General features: G+C 47.9%; 2 protein-coding genes across 2 annotated transcripts in view; one reads left to right on the forward strand and one right to left on the reverse strand.

The window, feature by feature from the left end:
- Positions 1–9,757, forward strand: part of LOC144595118 (uncharacterized) — a 144,930-nt gene extending 135,173 nt beyond the window's left edge. Inside the window, exons 47-52 of the mRNA XM_078402195.1 lie at positions 329–427; positions 1,686–1,898; positions 2,580–2,757; positions 3,933–4,047; positions 5,368–5,540; positions 7,230–9,757. Of these exons, the coding sequence (XP_078258321.1) occupies positions 329–427; positions 1,686–1,898; positions 2,580–2,757; positions 3,933–4,047; positions 5,368–5,540; positions 7,230–7,311 (860 nt within the window). The 3' untranslated portion in view covers positions 7,312–9,757. The remainder of the gene's footprint in view (positions 1–328; positions 428–1,685; positions 1,899–2,579; positions 2,758–3,932; positions 4,048–5,367; positions 5,541–7,229) is intronic.
- Positions 9,758–12,053: 2,296 nt separating this feature from the next.
- Positions 12,054–23,299, reverse strand: part of LOC144595119 (vitamin K-dependent protein S-like) — a 28,155-nt gene continuing 16,909 nt past the window's right edge. The window contains exons 11-15 of the mRNA XM_078402196.1: positions 19,289–19,450; positions 16,535–16,700; positions 15,305–15,444; positions 14,954–15,185; positions 12,054–12,614 (exon numbers count right to left, since the gene is read on the reverse strand). Of these exons, the coding sequence (XP_078258322.1) occupies positions 12,472–12,614; positions 14,954–15,185; positions 15,305–15,444; positions 16,535–16,700; positions 19,289–19,450 (843 nt within the window). The 3' untranslated portion in view covers positions 12,054–12,471. The remainder of the gene's footprint in view (positions 12,615–14,953; positions 15,186–15,304; positions 15,445–16,534; positions 16,701–19,288; positions 19,451–23,299) is intronic.

Raw genomic sequence — 23,299 nt, forward strand, 5'->3', positions numbered from 1 at the left:
CAATTAAATTATTTCTCAGTCATCTAATCTTCATTATGAGCCCAAGCTTTCTCAAACTCTCAGCGTAGGGTAATATCCTCATTAGCAGGAATCAATACATGACTCCCCTTGCTTACCTGGGGGTTAGGGAAAGAGTTGGGGTTATCACAGTTGTGTTGTGCACTGCCCACAGTTCAATATGAACACATAGTCCAATGGATTGGGAAAGGCCAGACAATGATATCTACTTGCACTACAAGAAAAAGTTATCGTCCATCTTGTACGCCTCCAAAGAAGGGATAACTGTGGAACAGTGAGAGCATTATTGACCATTCTGTTGCCTCCTCAGGTTTCCCAGGCCCACCTGGAGATCACGGAAATGAAGGACCTCCGGGCTTTGAAGGCAGACCGGGGCAAAAAGGAGATGTTGGACCAATTGGACCAGCAGGTAAAAACCTTTTCAAAAGTTACAATTTTTTTGCCTGAGCATCACAGTCAAGGTCAGTATTCATTGCCCAACCCTTGAGCAGGTGATGGTGATGGACTGCCTTGAACCTCCGTTCTCCCTTCGGTGAATGTGCTCCCACAATGGTGTTGGGGAGGGAGTTCCACAATTTAGACCCAGCAACAAGGTCAGGCGATGAAATATTTCCAAGTCAGAATGGTATGTGAATTTGTAAGGTGGTGGTTTTCCTTGAGCTTACTGGCCTTTCTCCTTCTCAGAGAAAGAGGTGGTGAGCTTGGGAAGGAATATTCAGGGGATCTGTGGAATGGATAGAGATGGATGGAGAGTGAGATATAGGAATAGCCTGGGTGAGGAGATGGAGTGCATTTAGTAGATGGTGCTGGTGGTAGAGGGAGTGTAAGCTGGGAATTGTAGAGGGGGTGTCATTCCAGGATGTCATGTCCTTGTTGGTACTGAATTGGAGGAGCAGAGGGATATATACAGTAGTAGTGTTGGCTAGGAACCACCATCCTTGATGAAAATATTCAAAGTAATGAAAAAAAATAAACCACCTTTCCCTGGATTTAGTCTGGCAGCTGTCAATTGACTCCAGTCAAGGTGGTCCTGTTATTCACTAAGATCCTGTTTGGTTCGTCCATTAGCATTTTCCTCAGAGCCCTCTCTACCTCTTCTTTACAAAGACTCATCAGTTTTCCATTCTTTACTTTAGACTTTACTTTAGACATACAGCATGGAAACAGATCCTCCGGCCCACTGAGTCCACGCCAACCAGCGATCACCCCGTACACTAGCACTATCCTACACACTAGGGACAATTTTACAACTTTATCAAAGCCAATTACCCTACAAACCTGCACTCCTTTGGAGTGTTGGAGGAAACCAGAGCACCCGGAGAAAACCCACATGGTCACAGGAAGAATGTGCAACCTCCGTACAGACAGCACCCGTAGTCAGGATCGAACCCGGGTCTCTGGCGCTGTAAGGCAGCAACTCCACCACTGCATCAGTGTGCCGCCCCTTCACATAGAGTCCAACTGTAGGAGGAAGATCCAAACCTCCTGCACTCTCTGGCTGCAGCGACTTTCAGACCCTGACCCCTGGTCGTAGACTCTGACCTATGGAAGCCATCTCCATCCATTCCTCAGATCTCCTGAATATTAAACATACTTGGATCACCTGGAGACACTGCCCCAGTCTGTGGATCTCTTTTGCTATTGACTGTGCTTCCCTTTGCTTTAAGGTCCACAAGGATATCCGGGTCCGGTGGGTGCAGAAGGAATGCCAGGATCTCGGGGATTACCCGGCCTTCCGTCCATCGCTCACGGCTTCCTAGTTACACGACACAGCCAAACGACGGACATTCCCAGCTGTCCACATGGAACGTCAAAGATCTTCGAGGGTTTCTCCCTGCTATACGTGCAAGGCAATGAGAGAGCCCATGGCCAGGACTTGGGTGAGGCTCAAGCAAATTCTGTCTCTCTCGGACACACACGCATTCCATCTCCAGCACGCCCTTCCCGTCTTGCATATGAACTTTACATCTCAGGCACATGCTATTCATCTCTGGCACACTTATCATCTCGGGGCACGTGCTTTCCTTTATAGATGTGCCTGTTCCATCTCCAACCCCAGCCCCTAAACCCAACCCCTGACCTCTAACCTCCAACCACGAATGCCAACCCCCAAACCCCAACCTCTAAATGCCAACTCCTAACTCCCCAACCACTAACCCCCTACCTCTGACCCCCAGCCCCTAACCCTAACCAACCTCTAGCCTAACCTCTAACCTCTAACCCCATTCTCTAACCCAAACCCTCAACCTCGATCCTCTAATCCCCAACCTCTGACCCCCAGCCTCCAACCCTCAACCTCTAGCCTCCAACCTCTCACCTCCTTCCAATCCTTAATCCCATCCCCTAACCCGAACCCATAACCCTATGCCCCACCCCTAAGCCCCAACCCCTAATCACCAATCTCAAACCCACAACGTCTGACCCCTGTCCCAATCTCTAACCCCCAACTCCTAACCTCCAACCCATAACCCTAAACCCCTAACCACAAACCTCTAACCCCCTATTGTCTCCCCTTGTGTTCACTCCCGACACTGACCCTGACTCTAACATCTTCCTCTCAGGGACCGCGGGGAGCTGTCTGAGAAGGTTCAGCACCATGCCCTTCCTCTTCTGCAACATCAACAACGTCTGCAACTTTGCCTCAAGAAACGACTACTCCTACTGGCTGGCCACACCCGAACCCATGCCCATGAGTATGGCTCCCGTGATTGGTCAAACCATCAAGCCATTCATCAGCAGGTGAGGTTGCTGACATCTTGGTCCTGGCACACATTGTACCAAGGGGTGTGGATGGGTTTGCTGAATCTTGTCATACAGACGGCACAGTGGTGCAGGGGTAGAGTCGCTGCCTTACAGGTTCGATCCTGACCACGGGTGCTGTCTGTGTGGAGTTTGTACGTTCTCCCTGTGACCGCATGGGTTTTCTCCGGGTGCTCCGATTTCGTCCCACATTCCAAAGACGTACAGGTTTGTAGGTTAATTGGCTTCGATAAAATTGTAAATTGTCCCTAATGTGTACGATAGTTTTAATATACAGGGATCGCTGGTCGGCGCGGACTCGGTGGGCCGAAGTGCCTGTTTCCACCCTGTATCTCTAAAGTCAAAACCAATTTCCCTCTTGGGATAAATAAAGTTCTATTGTATCATAGCGTATTGTAAAGTCTAAATTGATAGATTGAAGGAAAGATTCAGCACCGAGTTCACACCTACCATTGATCACCTGTTCACACTAGCGTGAAATTTCCTGTTGAATCTGACTCCACCAACTCTTTCGGCAGCACATCCCAGATGACAGCAAAACATCACCCCTTTCCTCTTGTTCTTTCTGTGACACCATGGGTTTCCTCAGGGTGCTCCTGGATTCCCCCCCCCATCCCCAAAACATGCCAGGTTTGTAGGTAAACTAATCTCTGTAAATTGCCCCTAGTGTGTAAAGAATGGGTGTGAAAGTGGGATAACCTGGAACTAATGTGAACGGGTGACCAATGATTGGCATGAATTTGGTGGGCTGAAGGACCTTTGTCCACGCTGTATCTTTCAATCAATTCAATCCATTAATCAATGGCAGTTGCTTACAAAGATTGCTAAAGGAGGAAAGTTTGAACAAACAGGCTATTTTCTCCAGAGAAGAGAAAGCTATGGCGAGAGGGGAGGTGATGGGGGAATGAAAGGAGAGCCAGGGGCTATTGGTACTGGACAGTTGGGAATCCAGGTGAAGCCCCAATAGCATGGAGCAGGTGTGAAGATAGACGGATGGACAATGGGCAGAGAGATAGGCAGTTGGCTAGGGTTATGTGCGGGATGGACATGCGGGTAACAGGTTGATAATGAAATTCTAAGACAATCCGCAGATGAGAGGATTTATTGAAATGGGTTGGACCTTGAATAACCTGTGACCTGCTGCATCTCCACAGGTGCTCTGTGTGTGAAGCCCCGGCCATGGCGATTGCTATTCACAGCCAGACGATTCAAATCCCACTCTGCCCCAACGGCTGGCATTCCCTGTGGATTGGATACTCCTTCATGATGGTAAGTGTGTCAATCAGTGGGGAAATGGGCAAGAAGTGAGCAGGCTGGGATCAACTACATGATAAACATCAGATTCACCATCGGCCTGTAGAAAAAGACAGGGTGATCGGATGCAGGTGTTAAAACTGCCTCTGCTTCCATTCACTCTGATTGTAATATAGTTGTTTAATATTCAGTATATTTGATATCTAGGAATATTTGTTTTACTTGCAACGAGACCTGGGTGTCGTGGTACACCAGTCATTGAAAGTAGGCATGCAGGTGCAGCAGGCAGTGAAGAAAGCGAATGGTATGTTGGCATTCATAGCGAGGGGATTTGAGTTTAGGAGCAGGGAGGTTCTGCTGCAGCTGTACAGGGCATTGGTGAGACCACACCTGGAGTATTGCGTACAGTTTTGGTCTCCTAATCTGAGGAAAGACATTCTTGCCATAGAGGGAGTACAGAGAAGGTTCACCAGATTGATTCCTGGGATGGCAGGACTTTCATATGAAGAAAGACTGGATAGACTCGGCTTGTACTCGCTGGAATTTAGAAGATTGAGGGGGGATCTTATAGCAACTTACAAAATTCTTAAGGGGTTGGACAGGCTAGATGCAGGAAGATTGTTCCCGATGTTGGGGAAGTCCAGAACAAGGGGTCACAGTTTAAGGATAAGGGGGAAGTCTTTTAGGACCGAGATGAGAAAGTTTTTTTTCACACAGAGAGTGGTGAATCTGCGGAATTCTCTGCCACAGAAGGTAGTTGAGGCCAGTTCATTGGCTATATTTAAGAGGGAGTTAGATGTGGCCCTTGTGGTTAAAGGGATCAGGGGGTATGGAGAGAAGGCAGGTACGGGATACTGAGTTGGATGATCAGCCATGATCATATTGAATGGTGGTGCAGGCTCGAAGGGCCGAATGGCCTACTCCTGCACCTATTTTCTATGTTTCTATGAAGAAGAGTTCTGGCCTGAAACGTCGCCTATTCATTTTCTCCAGTGCTGCTGCCTGACCCACTGTTACTCCAGCATTTTGTGTCCACGTCTCTATCCATCCATCCTTCCACCTAAGATAGACACAAAATGTTGGAGTAACTCAGCGGGATAGGCAGTATCTCTGCAGAGAAGGAATGGGTGACGTTTCGGGTCGAGACCCTTTTTTAGAATTATTCTTTTCTCTCCATCCACCTATCCATTTCTCTCTGTATTAGCGCAGGTTCGGTCAGCATAGGCGAGGTGAGCTGAAGGGTGCGTTTCCGCGTGTACGATACCATGACGCTTTGTGGTCATGGCTTGCATTTGGCGAGCTGATGATTGAAGTCCGTTTTCTCCCCGTGTACAGCATACCAGTTCTGGTGCCGAGGGCTCAGGACAAGCCTTATCGTCCCCTGGCTCCTGCCTGGAATCCTTCCGCTCCGCCCCCTTCATCGAGTGTCATGGCAGGGGAACATGCAACTACTACGCAAACTCCTACAGCTTCTGGCTCGCCACCGTGGAGACTACAGAGATGTTCAGGTTGGTGATGGGTCTGCTTATGTTGTACTGCACTAACTCATATAACAGGCGCCCCTGTGACGCCTCCTAAACTGGCGGACATTACCAAACTCTTTAGCATTATTCCCTTATCATGTATCTATACACTGCAATGGCTCGATTGTAATCATGTGTTGTCTTTCTGCTGACTAGACAGTCCCGCTGAGTTACTCCAACACTTTAGTGTCTATCTTAGATGGATGGATATAGACGTGGACACAAAATGCTGGTGTAACAGTGGGTCAGGCAGCAGCACTGGAGAAAAGGAATAGGCGACGTTTCAGGCCAGAACTCTTCTTCCTGGCAACAAAAGCTTTTCACTGTACCTTGGAACACGTGACAATGAATTAAACTAAACTGAGAGTTTAGAGATACAGCGCGGAAACAGGTCCTTAGGTCCACTGAGTTCGTGCCAACCAGCAATCACCCCCGTACACTAACCTACACACATTAGGGACAACTTTTACAACTTACCAAAGCCAATTAACCTACAAACTTGTACGGTTTTTGGAGTGTGGGCACACCCGGAGGAAACTTACGTGGTCACAGGGAGAACATACAAACTCCACACAGACAGCACCCGTGGTCAGGATCGAACACTAGTTTGTAAGGCAGCAACTCTACAGCTGTGCCACTGTGCAACTCTACCTGCTGCCAGCTGACAAATGAAAAGGAAAATGTGTCGCTGCTTTGGACAGAAGTGATCCAGTTCCTGTCTTACGAATCTTACTTTGGGCAGCTGGTTTTGACATAATGTCAACACCAGAGGGTGCAGGTGCTGGAATATGGAGCAAGATACAAACTGTGAGTGAAGAGGGAAGATATACGGTCTAACTCCCCTCTTCACTCAGTCCTGATGCAGGGTCTGCCCCCCTCCCCCCCCCCCCCTCGCCCTCCACGGATAAGTTTCTACTCTCTCCACCTCCCCTCCATGCGATCATCCAGCAATTTTTTTGGGGGCATAATGTTAACGGGCCACATTGGTCCTGTCCCAGCTCTTCTGTGGTGACTCCTTTCCACAAGTGGGACTGCGTCGCCGCTTCGTCTTCAGAAAAAGAGAGTGCATTTTCTACAAGGCATTTGACCAATATCTCAGTATGTCCAAAGCACTTTTTAAATCCTGAGAAATGTAGTAGCTGTTGCAACTTTGTTACAATGCCACATTGTAACATTATTGCAACAGCAGCCATTTTGCGTGGAATGATTCTGACTGCAGCTCTCTCTTTATTGTAAACAAGTCAGAGAAACAGGGGAGGACATTCGGGCTCTCGATCCACTTCTGCTATTTCGTGAGAAGGTCCCTGATCCATTCCATGCACCCCCTTCCCATCGCTTCCCTTCTCAACAATTGCCATTTGCAACAAATCTTCATTGCGTCTCTTGCCTTCATGCCTGAAACGTTTACAAAATGTTTTGTCCCATATTTGGTCCAGTGTGGGTGAGCCCACATTTGCCTGAGTTGCCCCCAAGGAAAAGAGACCCAATGCCGACAAGTGACATTAGTATAGGTAGGTATATCGGTCAGAATGGACGTGGTTGGTCAAAGGGCTTGTTTCGTGCTGCTCGATAGCTCACTATTTTTCCCTTGGAAGGACTGCCGGGCTGGGGGAGAGGCGAGGTTGCAGCCTGTTGTGTTTGGGCCGCTGATTTCTAACGTCCACCCTATTTCAGGAAACCGGAATCGGAGACACTGAAGGCGGGGGAACTGCGGACGCGAATCAGCCGCTGTCAAGTCTGCATGAAGAAAACGTAAAGTGCTGGAGCTCCCTCAGCGTGTTAAGTGGCTTGCAATCCTCCCTCGGACTATGGTGCTAATTCTATAATAAAGCAATATGACAATATCCTGTGTACCTCACCTCTATTATCCCAAAAAGAAACAAGTGCATAGCAATAGAAACGGAGAAATGAAAGCAAACGTTTTATCCTGCAATGTCCTGGTGTCCTCCGCTCTCAGAACCATGATATAAGCTTCCCGCTGTTGGCATACTAAACCGCACCTTGTTCACTCAAACGAAGCACTGAATATTAACAGAAAATAACTACAGTTCGGCGAAGGGATGGCAGAGAGTTAAAAGTCTGTAAATAGGGCGTAGGATTCAGGAGTCTTCACTAATGGGTGTGGAGCGGGCGGTAGCAGAACCTGCACAGATGGGACTATCTCCGATTGCAGTTAGTTGTGAGCTCGGGTAGATTGGACGCTCTCTCTAGGCGGACCCTCCCCAATCTCCAGCCCCCCCCCTCCCCCGAAACCACCCTCTGCCAGTGGCTGTTTAACTCATTTCCCATCTATTCGCCGTACCTGTATAATATATACTAAATATTTCTATTTAAGATTTGCTGACCATGGGTTTGACCAAGTTGATCTCAGAAGCTGTAAAAGACGGCAGGGTCTCTCGCGTGACGAAAGACACCGTGGTGTGATGTGTAAGCGATGGTGATTCTTTTCATGGGCTCCACGGTTCATGTAAGGGGGCTGAATTTACAAAGACGTATTGCCAGAGAAAACCTCCCATCTGAAACTCCAGGGACGCTGTATCCTACAAATCAGGTTTCCAAACCGGTGCCCACAGGCTTTGTAACGTCAGCCCTGTTATTTGGTATATATTATGAAATTGTACACCAAGGTGCTATGGATTATACACTGTTCTTAATCTCTCCTGCTCTTGTCTGACTGCCAGTACCTCCGCTAGCTTCCAACCTTTACCGTAGCTGCTAATTGCCATTAAACGGCATTATTCCACGCGTTCTTTAACGAAGGTTTACTAATATTCTGTATGCAACCAGCTCCTTGCAATCAATGTTCCAGTCTGTGGTCAGGGAGAATGTCGTCCCTGTACAGCTCTCTCCCGGTGGGTGGGAATGGAGTTATTCACAAAGTGTTGGAGTAACTCAGCAGGTCAGGCAGCATCTCGGGAGAGAAGGAATGGGTGACGTTTCGGGTCGAGACCCTTCAGACTGTGGGAATGGAGGGCGGGAATCTGAAGGCCCCGAGGTTGATGATGGGAGGGAGCGGGGAATGTGACTCACTGTCACACGACTGCTCCCGGCAGCACCTCAAGCCTCAGCCTTGTGAAGCTGATATTGACCACTTTCCCCCCTCCCTGCACACGTGTTAGTTACTACGCGTACCAATAGCAGCCGGTGCTTTCCATCCTGTGTTATGCACGCACACACGTTTTATGTGTGAATGGGGAGAGAAGGGGGCGTGATGTTTCTGTTGATACGACAGGCCTTCATAGCTACCTGCAATTGGGACCGTGAAATGGCGCCAGCTGCATAATGTACTAACCGGGCAGTGTACTTGTGTACAGCCTGACCTGCTGAGTTACTCCAGCATTTTGTGAATAAACACCTTCGATTTGTACCAGCATCTGCAGCTATTTTCTTACACTGTATGCAAAGGAATGTAACTGTACCTTGGTAGGCGTGACAATGAAGGAACTATTGTGTGCACACGTATATGCATGTGAGTGTGCGGCGTAAATCAAACACTATTCCATTTGATAACTGCTGCTTTTGGGAGCGGACGGCGCTGTTTGCTTCAGATGCACCTTGGCTGACTAATTCCAGTCAAGAGTCAGCTGCCCGGTCAGTGAATGTCCTGGTAACATCAGGCGTCTGTGTTTCATCCACTGTAACTGTCTGAAGTTAGGTTGTAGTAACGAGTCCACCGTGTCCCGGGTGTAAAATACTGGTAAGTGTGGGTGCAGAAAGGGATACGGGACAGTATTCAGAGCTCACCGCTGGGCTGTGTTGCTGTAGGTAAGGAATTTCACCCACTGGGGTCGCTGCTGATGGGATAGTGTGTTGCCCCACCAGCCCTCCTGAGCTGCCAAGTCGCCCGGTGTTGTGACCAGCTATGCGTTCCCCGTGTTACGGTGTTCAGTTCCCATCTGTGGCAGAGTGTTATTATCAGGGTTTTATAAATGGCATATTGTACACTAGAATGACTTGATGCTCCGCTCGCCTAAGAGGCTTTCTCTATATATATGTTTTTTTTTGTATTTTTTACAATCTGTTTTAATGTGTAGTGAATTTTTATGTGGATGTTACGAGGACGGCTTGATGTTGAACAAGCAGTGGCGAGGTCAGTCTATGGATTTTTTTTTTTAAATCCCTCTGGGATTCAGCAGTTGCACACAGAGGTCGGTGCTTCTTGTTTTGTGCTAATTCTCTGATTTCTCCGGACTCAATTGTACATTATAAAATGAATAAAATTAATAATTTTGTGTTTCGAACAATGTGTCTGTCTCGGCTTCGTTTCCACTGTCGCGCTTTGACCCTAAGACCAGGGAATCCCAATCCTACTGGATACAAAGTGCTGGATGGAGTAACTCAGCGAGTCGGCAGAAGAAGGCTCCCAGCCCGAACCGTCACCTATCCATGTTCTCCAGAAATGCTGCCTGATTCGCTGTTGTGTCATAGAGTCATAGATTGATACAGTGTGGAAACAGGCCCTTAGGCCCAACTCGCCCACACCGGCCAACAATGTGCCAGCTACCCTAGTCCCACTTGCCTGCACGTGGTCCATTAGCCCACCAAACCTGTCCAATCCATGTACCCGTCCAACTGTTTCTTAAACGATGGGATAGTCTTTCTTAAACGATGGGATATTCCTTTTGGGTAAACCAGCACCTGCGGTTCTTTGTTTCTGCTCACCAACTCTACCCTGAGATTCTGTCCGTTTCTGCGGCCGCACAGATATTGGAGCCAGTGTGCGCCCTGAAGCAGAGCGGACTCTTGGGCGAGGGCTGTGGGCCCATTGATGCCCCCCTCATGAATAGATGCGGGATCCGGCGGATTTAATGACGTTCATCGGCTTTAGAGCGATGATCTCCACTGTGAGATCTCCGATGTGTCTCTCCTGCAGTGCAGAGGGAGTGTCAGTGACGAGGGAGCGCCGCGCTCTTGGAAGGGGCAGTGACGAGGGAGCGCCGCACTGTTAGGAGGGGCAGTGATGAAGGAGCGCCGCACTCAGCCAGTATTATCTCTTTGGGAGACTGTTCCCCACTCTCTCTCTCTTTCTTGGGCTCAACTTGTCCATACCGACCAACATGCCCCATCTACACCCATGGTCCCACCTGCCCGCGCTTGGCCCATATCTCTCTAATGCTCTGTGTAGGAAGGAACTGCAGATGCTGGTTTACATCGAAGATAGCCACAAAATGCTGGAGTAACTCGGCGGGTCAGGTACCATCTCAGGAGAGAAGGAATAGGTGACGTTTCGGGTCGAGACCCTTCTTCAAACTGAGTCAGGGGAGAGAGGAACCAGAGGCATGAAAAGATCCAAAACAAATACACATTTTCATACCTTTAGTTTGCTTCTCCCATTCCATTTCTCCAGAGATGCTACCTGACCCGCTGAGTTAGGCATTTTGTGCCTATCTTCCCTCTAAATCTCTTCCATACACGTGCCTGTCCAAATGTCTCTTAAACGTTATGATAGTACCCAAAACTATCAGATGTGAGTGAGTGAGATATACTGTGAGATGGGATTCCCGCTCTCCACCTCTCTGGCGTTGTTTTTTTACAAAACACGGGCGTCCCAATGCCAGGTAACGACTTTCTGTATAATCTTTCAATTCCTTCGGGTTCTCTGCTGATTAGCCACCTCTCCGGTCTGGCGAATTCAACGCTTGATGGTGCTGTTTCCACCAATAATCTAACCTGGATCCAGATGATCACTACTGCGCGACTCCCTGCTGGGGTAAACTTTCTCCTTGGTTCTTGGTCCTCCAAAATATTCCAAATGGAATTTAAACTGGAGGTCCTTAAATCATACAATCGTTAAAAAAACGACTGTTATTTGAAAAGTGGGATTTTAAAATGGATTATTGAAAAGAGTCTCTCCTTTTACCTTTCATTTCTCCCGTTGTTGCTCAGATTCTTGTTAATTCTTGTATGTCGGCGCCCTTTATGTGGCGACTCTTTGCATACCTTGTGTATGCAAAACAAAGAATAACACTGTGACTTGTCATCTATGACAACAAAGTATCCTTCATACATAAACACATACCATTTCCACTGGAGATACAAGGAACTGCAGATAAAAGGACAAGACCAAGAATAGCCTTGGCAGCTGGTTTGTTAAATATGTAGGCTCGTCTGCCAAGGCATGCTGGATCTCCTGGTTGCTAACTAATTTAACTCCCCTTTCCATTCCCATACTGACCTTTCTGTTCCCAGGCCTCCTCTATTGCTAGAGTGAGGCCTCACCAAAATTAAAAGAACAGCACCTCATATTTCATTTGGGTAGCTCGTAACCCAACGGTATGAACGTGGCATTCTCTCATATTAGGTGACATACACCTGTGAGGTTTCACGTTATTCATGCCCCACATGATCTTGTACAATTCAATACGGCCACCTCTTAGCCTACTACACACCAAAGAAAATATCCCAGTTTATCTAATGCCACCCCTATTATCAGGACAGATCTCACTCCTGAAACGAACAAATTCACACATAAAGCAGATAACCAATGATCTGAGCACATTTTAGGCAAGTATTCTTTCATTATGTGAAGCATCTTTCCCTCTGCATTGAAATATCATACAATGTTTACAGGTGTATACAGAGGATATAGCACAGTATTGTATATAAAGGCACTAAGCTGAGCAATCTCCATGATCAATGTGCCAATATTGTAATGGGCTATCCAGCATCGATCCAACCCTCCCAACTCAGCTTCCCAGTTAACGGAATATGCTTTCCATGGTTAAAAATTGCTTGCAATTAAACATGTGCAACCTGCAGAGACGCGAGCCTAGTCACATACTTTGGAATTTCAACATCTTCACTGCCAGACTGCTTTGTTTTGCTTTCCCTCCCCCACCTCCCAGGCATACAAGGGACATCCGAGACGTATTATTGATTCAGCAGATGCTCAAGATGAAGAAGGCATTGCCATTGGCTAAGTCGGCAGAGGGCAGGAGTGTGAGGTGATACCATGGTGTTTGTTTTGAGCCTCATCCAGGTCCAGGACATATTCGTTGATGTGGACATCCATGCAGCCTTGGTAGAAGGCAGTAACCGGTGCAGCAGTCATTGGAACATCTGGCAATAAAACAATGAGACCTTGAGTACTACCGACAGTTCAATGGGACAATGCAGCATTATGAGTTTCATTCTGGCCAAGATTTTATTTTATTTTATTATGTTTATTATGTTTAATCTGAGTTATATAGCTCAGAAACAGGCTGTTCAGCCCACCGACTCCACGCCAACCAGCGATCCCCATGCACTAGCACGATCCTACACACTAGGGACAATTTACAATTTTTACCGAAGCCAATTAAGTTGTTGGGAGTGTGGGAGGAAACTGGAGCACCCGGGGAAAACCTAAGCGGTCACGGAGAGAACGTAAAAATTCTGTGCAGACAGCACCTGTAGTCAGGATCGAACCCAGTTCTGTAAGGCAGCAACTCTACTGCTGTGTCCCCTATACTGAGGGATAGTGACCACTAGGTCAGGATTAGACAACAGCAAGAGGTGAAGCATTCAAACTTGGCCAGATGGACCTATATACCCTATTATATGGACATATTATATATTATATATATAAACATATGTTACAGATATATTATATAATATATTATATGAGCTTTTTATATGGACATTATTATAAATTGTAGTGCAAACCTTCGGGGCGCCTAACGGCAGCGGCTGACTAGCAGTCTGTCCGTCTTTTTTTCCCCTTTTTTTGTTGTGTGTCGGTGTTGGGATGGTTTTTATATATATTTTTTGGTTGTGTATGTGTGGGAGGGGGTGGTGGTGTGGGGGGGGGGGGACTTTTCTCTTCCTCACGGCGCGGGGTGCGGCTCGGCTGCGGGGCCTAACATCGCCCGGTGTGGCTTGGCCGCTGGACTTTACATCCCGGTGCGGCTTGGCCGCTGGACTTCACATCCCGGTGCGGCTTGGCCGCTGGACTTCACATCCCGGTGCGGCTTGGCCGCTGGACTTAACATCGCCCGGTGCAGCTCGGCTGCGGGGCTTAACATCGCCCGGTGCAGCTCGGCTGCGGGGCTTAACATCGCCCGGTGCAGCTCGGCTGCGGGGCTTTTCATCGCTGGTGCGGCTCGACCACGGGACGTAACATCGCTGGTGCGGCTCGGCTGCGGACTTGACATCGCCCGGTGCGGCTCGACCACGGGACTTAGCTGCGCAAGGCTTGGTCGCGGGCCTTTCATCGCCCGGTTCGGCCGCAAGACGTTTCAGCGCCCGGTGCGGGGACTGTGCGGGTCGGTCGGGGACGAGCTGTCTGTCCGTGGGCGTGGGGAAGAGAGTGGAAGTTTTGTTGCCTCCATCACAGTGAGGGGGTGTTTGGAGTCACTGTGATGGACGTTTGTGTTGGGGTTATGTGTCTTGTGTTCTTTTTTTTTCTATGACTGCTATGTAGTTTCGTTCGGTACTTCGGTACCGAACGACAAATAAAGCTCTGTTATACCTGTTATATATCTAGTCCTACTAATCAATCCAATATGGACCTTAATCTCTGTACACTGCTAACACTCACACTGCAACCTGAGTTATTAACCTTTGGGAGCCTGGTCTACTTCCCCTGGAGCTGCCCTGGTGTCTCTCCTTCCCCTCCCTACCTCTATACCACTTGCTCTGGCGCAGACCTAATAGCAGTGGGTGAAATCCATTTGCTCATCAAGTCCCCATCAGAAACCCCAGAAACATCCCAGCCATAAGAATCACAAGACAACGAACATCAAGTCTGAGGAAGGGTCTCAACTTAAAACATCACCTATCCATGTTCTCCAGGGATGCTGCAAGATCTGATGAGTTATTCCAACACTTGGTGTCATTTTGAACATCAGACCATCTGTTTGGAGGCAGATAATGGATGTGCAAGGCAATCCATTACCTTGTGGACTGGGTATAGACACAAAATGCTGGAGTAACTCAGCGGGTCAGGCAGCTTCTCAAAGAGAAAAAGAATAGGTGCCGTTTCGGGTCAGAAACCGTCTTCAGACTGAAATTAGAGATGGGGATGGGGGAGGGGGGAGAAATAAACTGGTCCATCACTAGTCCATGTTCTCCAGAGACCGCTATCTGACTTTCTAAGTTACTCCAGCACTTTGCGTCCTTTTGCATCTCATGCCAGATGCTGTCTGCTTTATGTAATTTGTCAATGAAATATAAGGTGGCCTAACAGGATGCCCTGGAAGGTAATCAGCTGCTTCTAATGATCCCCTGGAAGTACAATAGCATCGCAGAATGGTAGGTCTGCAACTATAGGGTGACAGGTCAAAATATTGACATTGGAATTTCCCTTTTTTCAATGCTGACACCATGGTGTTGAAACATTAGGCGCTGGAGTTACAGTAATACAGGCTGGAGAGCTGCACTGGACTTTGAATGGAATAAAAGGTATGCAGAAGTTTTACCTGGTACTCCACCCAAGTAGGTCAGCACCGACTGGCGCATGTACAGGTCGAGGGTGCGTAGACGCTCAGCAAGTTGCGGCATTGCCAAAGAGCTGTACCCGATCACCCCTGAAGACTCCAAGACTATCCGCTCTTCTGTGGCAATGAGTTGAATCAGCAGCTTGTCACCAGCACACAGTGGCAACTGGTCTAGTCTGTAAACCACCTCGTTCTCGATAGCTAACACAATACCCTGAGGAGGCAATCAACCATTTGCAATGATAAAGAGATTCAATCACGAGAGTCTTGTTGAGCAGAATTTCAAAGTGGCCTCTATCCCGCGACCTTCGAACCCCAACTGGCCTTGGTTACCTGTACAGTAGGGCTCACATCCATGATGGCCAGCGACAGTGGGACACTGCTTCCGTTTACCAAGGCAACTAACACCCCTGTGTCTTGAGATGGGCGGATGGAGAGATCAATGTTCACCTCCCAGCCTCCCCTTTGTGTATCTACGGTTTAAAGATAGCAGTCATTCATTTTTAGCGGAATACCTCTGGCGCAAACTTCGTAGACAGCAAGAGTTAATAAAGTATGTAGCAAAGTCATAAGTAAGTAATAGGAGCAGAATTAGGCCATTCGGCTCATCAAGTCTACTCTGCCATTCGATTATGACTGATCTATCTCTCCCTCCCAAACCCTTTCTCCTGCCTTCTCCCCTTAACCCCTGACACCCGTACTAATCAAGACTCTATCTATCTTTGCTTTAAAAATATCCATTGACGGCCCCCACAGCCTTCTGTGGCAAAGAATTCCACAGACTCACCATCCTCTGACTAAAAAAAATCTTCTCATCTCCTTCCTAAATGAATGTCCTTTAATTCTGAGGCTATGATGTCCAGTCCAAGACTCTCCCACTAGTGGAAACAGCCTCTCAGTGGAATGTTTAGCGGAATACCTCTGGCCCATACCTCGTAGACAGCAAGGGTTTATAAAGTATGTAGCAAAGTGTAACTTTTGGAAGGGTGGACCAAAACTGGAGATACACAAAATGCTGGAGTAACTTAGCAGGACAGGCAGCATCTCTGCAGAGAAGGAATGGGTGACATTTCGAATCGAGATCCTTCTTCAGACTTGACCGACCAGAAACGTCACCCATTCCTTCTGTCCAGAGATGCTGTCTGTCCCGCTGAGTTACTCCAGCGTTTTTTGTCTATCTTCAGTGTAAACCAGCATCTGCAGTTCCTTCCTACACATTTGGACTAAAACTGAAATTCAATTGACTAAAAATCGAGATCCAAGGTCATAAAAAGAGTACTGATTAGGACCGAGAATCAAAAGGGAGAATCAAAAGGGAGAAAACTAGTTTTATTGAATTAAAATTAAAGACATTTACAAATAAAAGAATTCTCTGTGTCACACCTACATCGCCTATCAGGGTTGAAAGATTACCGTGGATAGACTAGGTTGAAGTTAGTCAGATTAGATATTATCTCACTGAATGGCAGAAGGCATGAGGGCTGAGCGCTCTATTCTTGCTCCTAATCCACATGAATGAGTGTGATATTGAGATCCTGATTCAACTCCAGAGAAGGGGCCTACCGTAACTCAGGAGAAATGAGGCTGAGCCGTGCCCAGGGTAGTAGGAGCCCTTCTCCAGCTCGGAGAAGCACTGCATTCCTTCCTCATGTTCGATGGTCTCTCTTATCGTGTCCTCGCTGTTCATCCAATTCCACCCTCGCAGGCAGGCATCCAGTCTGGGGTTAATCTGGAGCAGCACCAAGCAGATCCGAGCCAGTCAATGATCAAAGGTGAGCCACTCTTACCGACTTCAAACCTGCCTAAAATACCCAACCACCATGGCACCAGGAGAGGATAACCACTCAGCCAGTGTAATGACATGGGGCTTGACCAAAACTACTACAGCATGTTTGATATCCCCTGGGCCGCACACACAACTCCCCACACAAAGCACGGCACCTGTGACCACCCCGCACAGCACACGTGACGAACCCCGCATAGGAACACGTGACCCCCCTGGACAGCACATGTGACCATCCCGCACAGCACACGTGATCCCCCCTGGACAGCACCTGTGACCACTCCGCAGAGCACACGTGACTAACCCCGCATAGCACATGTGACCCCCCCCGGACAGCACATGTGACCATCCCGCACAGCACACGTGATCCCCCCCTGGACAGCACCTGTGACCACTCCGCACAGCACACGTGACTACCCCACCCCGCACATGTGACCACCTTCTCTCACAACACACGTGACTACCCCCTGAACAGCACACGTGACTACCACCTCGCACAGTACACGTGACACCCCACACCCCCCCCCACCCCCAAAAGCACACAAGACTCTCCTGAACATCACACACGATTGCATCCCACACAGCACACGTGACCCAGACTCCCTCCTCCCCCCAACACAGCACATGAAACCGTGGCTGACAAGGGAAGGGATGGAATAAAACTAAAAGAAACGATGTATAACATAGCAAAGTGTAGCGGGAAGCCAGAGGATTGGGTAACTTTCAAAGGCCAACAGAAGATAACAAAATGGACAATACGGGCTAAAAAGGTGAAGTACAAGGGTAAGCTGGCTAAAAATATAAAGAAGGACAGTAAGTGCTTCTTTAGGTGTGTTAAGAGAACTAATGGGACTGAAGGCTGATAGATCCCCAGGGCCTGATGGTCTGCATCCCAGGGTTCTCAAGAAGGTGGCTCTAGAAATCGTGGACGCATTGGGGATCATTTTCCAATGTTCAATTGATTCAGGATCAGTTCCTGTGGATTGAAGGGTAGCTAATGTTATCCCACTTTTCAAGAAAGGAGCGAGAGAGAAAACGGGGAATTATAGGCCAGTCAGCCTGACATCGCTGGTCGGGAAGATGCTGGAGTCAATTATTAAAGAGGTAATAACGGCGCATTTGGATAGCAGTAAAAGGATTGATCCAAGTCAGCATGGATTTATGAAGGAGAAATCCTGCTTGACTAATCTTCTGGAATTTTTTGAGGATGTGACAAGTAAAATGGATGAAGGAGAGCCAGTGGATGTAGTGTATCTAGACTTTCAGAAAGCCTTTGATAAAGTCCCACATGGGAGATTGGTGAGCAGAATTAGAGCACATGGTATTGGGGGTAGGGTATTGACTCAGATAGAGAATTGGTTGGCAGACAGGAAGCAAAGAGTAGGAATAAACGGGTCCTTTTCAGATTGGCAGGCAGTGGGGAGTGGAGTGGCGCAAAGCTCGGTGCTGGGGCCACAACGTTTTACGATATATATTAATGATTTGGATGATGGAATTAGAAGTAACACGAGCAAGTTTGCAGATGACACAAAGCTGGTGGGTGGCAGTGTGAACTCCAAAGAGGATGTTAGGAGGTTGCAGGGTGACTTGGATAAGTCAGATGCATGGCAGATGCAGTATAATGTAGATAAATGTGAGGTTATCCACTTTGGCGGCAAAACCAAAGAGGCAGATTATGGTATCAGATTAGGTAAAGGGGAAGTGCAACGAGACCTGGGTGTCCTTGTACACCAGTCACTGAAAGTAAGTGTGCAGGTACAGCTTTCAGTTAAGATAGCTAATGGCATGTTGGCCTTCAAAATGAGAGGATTTGAGTATTGGAGCAAAGAGGTCCTTCTGCAGTTGCATCGGGTCCTGGTGAGACCACATCTGGAGTATTGTGTGCAGTTTTGGTCTCCTAATTTGAGGAAGGACGTCCTTGCGATTGAGGCAGTGCAGCATAGGTCCACGAGGGTAATCCTTGGGATGGAGGGACTGTCATATGAGGAAAGATTGGAAAGACTGGGCTTGTATTCACTGGCGTTTAGAAGGGTGAGAGGGGATCTGAAAGAGACGAATAAAATTATAAAAGGACTGGACAAGTAGGATGCAGGAAATATGTTCCCAATGCTGGGGGAGTCCGGAACTAGGGGCTACAGTCTAAGAATAAAGGGGAGGCCATTTAAAACTCAGGTGAGAAGAAACTTTTTCACCCAGAGAGTTGTGAATTTGTGGAATTCTCTGCCACAGAAGGCAGTGGAGGCCAATTCACTGGATGAATTTAAAAGAGAGTTAGGTAGAGCTCTTGGGGCTAGTGGAATCAAGGGATACGAGGAGAAGGCAGCCATAGGTTACTGATTGTGGATGATCAGCCATGATCACAATGAATGGTGGTGCTGGCTCGAAGGGCCTAGTGGCCTCCTCCTGCACCTACTTTCTATGTTTCTATGTTTAACCTGCCCCAGAGATGGCATATGTCACATAGATAATGTGACTTGCAAACAGTCTGAAAATGAAACAAGCCATTAGGAAATATACCACGCAAAGTAAGCCACCTGTTTAACAACCAAACTCTCGCCAAAGAGGCCTCCGACAGTGATGTCTATCTGAAACAATCCGAGGACCTTCATGAACAGGCCCTGGGGGATGTTAATATTCATCACTGCCTCTCGAGCAACTTTCACAATTAAACTGTTCGTTGATTCTTCGACGGAAATCTGGAACAGAAAACATTTTCTTGCTTTAGAAACTGCAAAGTGAAACCCGGCCGACACAGACCGTTTAACAAGGTGATGGTTTATGTGTGGTGCAGGCGCAAGTTAAATTGTTCCCCATGACCATTAGCAATAATTGGACATCAATAACCGAGCAGCTCTAACAAAGAAAATTATATTTCAAAAATGCCTACACATCCCAGGTCATCTTAAAAACTCCTTATTGCTGAACAGCGCCAGAGACCCGGGTTCCATCCTGACTATGGGTCCTTGTCCTTGGTCCACTCAATCAGGATGACTGGCGCTGACAATGGCTGCCATGGTGGACTGCTCCTTGCTGAAAATTTTGTCTGTGTTTGTTCATTTGTGTCATCTGTGAAAATCCCACCAAGATCACTTTCATGAGAGAGGTACTCATTAATATCAGATATTCGGCACCTCCAAACATTGATCCTGATTTCTCTCACTCACTGGATTATTTGGACATACTCATCAGCGGGGCTGGGGCTGTGTTCAAGGTCTTGAGACGGAGGAGGACCCGGGGAAAGCGCTCTGGAGCACTCGCCCGACTCTGGCGACAAGGAATATGCACACTGCTCCCGAGTATATTCCTGGCAAATCTACGTGCTCCAAACAACAAAGTGGACAAACTGAAACTCCTGTGCTAAACAAACAAGGACTTCTCTCGAGAAGGCTTCACCGAGACTTGGCTGTGCGAGTCAACCCTGATCAATGTGCTGCAACTGGCTGGCTTTCAACTACAGAGAGTTAGCGGAGGTAGCGGGGAAATCAAGACATGGTGGAATATGCTTCTATACTAACCAGGACTGGTGCAATGACATCACGATACTGTCTAACATCTGTTCTCCTAATTTGGAATATTTTTTTTATAAATTGCAAACCCTTTTATTCTCCGAGGGAATTCACCTTTGGGGGGGGATGTAAACTCCGCTGGAGTTTACCCCCCCACCCCCCACCCCAGCCTGCATACGTGAGGCGCAAACACAACTCCCTGACCAAGTAATGAAAGTAGAGTGACCTCCATGGTCATTGTTTTGGGGGATTTTAACTCAGCCGAGAGCTTCCAAAATACAGACCTCACGTTACCTGGCCCACCAGAGGGGAGAGAACACTCGTTTATTGTTTTACTACAATTAAGAACGCATGTCGCTCAGTTCCCCTGCGGCTCTGGGACTCTCTGATCATTGTTGAGTTCACCTTACTCCGACCTGCAAGCAGAAACTAAAATCTGCTACGCCTGTGGTCAGAACATTGAAAAAGTGGACAAGCGAGGGCAGTGAAAACCTACTGTCCTGCTTTGACTGCACTGATTGGAATGTGTTCAGGGAAGCAACCACGAGCCTCGATGAATATACAGACACCGTGACATCATATGTCAGCTTTTGTGAGGACAGTTGCATTCCCACTAGGACCCGGATCAGGTTCAACAACGACAAGCCCTGGTTTGCAGCAGAACTCAGACAGCTCTGCCAGTCTAAAGATGAGGCCGACAGGAGCAGGGATACAGACCCCTACAGGCAGGCCAAGTACAAGCTGAGAAGCGGAGGAAAGTTACTCTGAGAAGTTGAGGAGCAAGTTCTCAGCTAATGACTCATCTTCAGTGTGGACGGGCTTGCAAGAAATCACCAGCTACAAGAGGAAACCCCCCCCCTTGGACAATCGTCAGCTGACCAATGACCTGAACGAGTTCTACTGCAGGTTCGATAGACCAGTCTGCAAAGACTGGACCCATCCCCACCCACTCCTCCCCAATCACCACTTCACACCCACTTACAGCCCGACTCCAGTCTGCAAAGACTGAACACACTCGTCCACTACCCACCCCCTCCTTGCTGCCCAACATCAGTCTGGCCACTTCTCCATCACCAACAGTAGAAATTGCGGAGGTGGAAAAGCTATTCAGGAGACAGAAATGCCATAAATCTCCAGGACCAGACAATGTTTCCCCCCCTACCTTCAAGCTCTACGCCAAATAACTGGCACCAGTCTACACTTCGATTAGTCCCTGCAAACCTGCATTATCCCTGCCTGCTTCAAAGTCTCCACGATTCTTCTTGTATCCAAAAAGTCAAGGATTACTGGTCTTAATGACTACGGGCCCATCGCACTGACCTCTGTAACCATGAAGACCCTTGAAAGACATGTGCTGGCCCACCTGAAAAAGATCATAGACCCCCTGCTGGACCCCCTGCAGTTTGCATGCTAGGCCAATAGATCAGTGGATGACGCAGTCAACCTAGGCCTGCACTTTATCCTCCAGCAACGAGACTTCCAGGACACCTATGCCAGGATTTTGTTTGTGGATTTTAGCTCTGCATTCAACACCATTGTGCCAGTTACTACACTCCAAACTCTCCCAGTTGACTGTGCCTGAACCCCTCTGTCAGTGGATCACCGACTTTCTGACAGACAGGAAGCAGCATGTGAGGTTGGGAAAGCACATCTCGGACCCGCATACCCTCAGCATAGGAGCACCGCAAGGCTGCATACCCTCCCCTCCTTTACTCTCTCTACACCAACGACTGCACCTTCACAGACTCCTCTGTCAAGCTTCTCAAGTTTGCGGATGACACAACCCTGATTGGACTGATCCAGGATGGGGAGGAATCTGCCTACAGACAGGAAGTGACACAGCTGGCATCCTGGTGCCATCGCTACAACCTGGAGCTCAATGCTCTTAAGACAGTGGAACTAATTGTAGACTTTAGAGAGCTCCCCCTCCCCTCCCCCCACTCACCATCAACAACACCACAGTCACATCTGTGGAGTCATTTAAGTTCCTTGGAACCATCATCTCCAGGGATCTTAAATGGGGGGCCACCATCGACTCAACAGTCAAAGAGGCCCAACAGAGGATGAACTTCCTGTGGCAGCTGAGAAAACAAAATCTGCCACAGGCAATGATGGTCCAGTTTTATACGGCCATCATAGAATCTGTTCTCACCTTCTCCATCATGGTCTGGTTTGGCTCAGCCACCAAGCATGACATCTGGAGGCTGCAGCGCATCGTTCGATCAGCCGAGAAGGTTGTTGGATGCAACCTTTCCCCCATTGACGAACTGTACACTGCAAGGGCCAGGAAGCGAACGGGCAAGATCATCTCTGACCCCTCTCACCCTGGCCACAAACTCTTTGAAGCACTTCCCTCTAGAAGGCAACTCCGGACTGTCAAAGCAGACACAGCCAGCATAAAAACAGTTTTTCCCCCTAAGCAGTAGCTCTGTTCAACAGCCAAAAGTCTGTAGCCTCCTTTTGCTCTGGTAATTTATTTCATTCTTTACATGTTTAAATTATAATGTTTTATTTTTAATTGTCTACTTTATATCATGTTGTTACTTGCGAACAAAGCACCAAGGCAAAATCCTTGTATGTGTACATACATGGCTAATAAAATTTATTCAATTTAATTCAATTGTGTGTACGAAGTTTGTGAATTCTTCCCGTGACCTGCGTGGGTTTTCTCCAAGATCTCCGGTTCCCTCCCACACTCCAAAGACGTACAGGCTTGTAGGTTAATTGGCTTGGTGTAATTGTAAATTGTCCTTGGTGTGTGTAGGATAGCGTTAGTGTGCAGGGATCACTGGATGATGCGGACTCGGTGGGCCAAAGGGCCTGTTTCTGTGCTGTATCTCAAGAGTAACTCAACAGGTCAGGCAGCACATCTCGAGAAAGTGGATAGCTGACCAAACTCTTGTTCATACTGACTGTATGTGAGGGGAGTATAGAAGTCAAGACGGTTGATGATGAGCCGGCAGTTGGAAATAAAACAATCCAGAGAGGGTAGAAGGCTGACACGGAGGGAAGATTTAGTTTTAGTTTTAGAAATACAGC

Source organism: Rhinoraja longicauda, chromosome 7, assembly GCF_053455715.1.
Source record: "Rhinoraja longicauda isolate Sanriku21f chromosome 7, sRhiLon1.1, whole genome shotgun sequence".
NCBI lineage: Eukaryota > Metazoa > Chordata > Chondrichthyes > Rajiformes > Arhynchobatidae > Rhinoraja > Rhinoraja longicauda.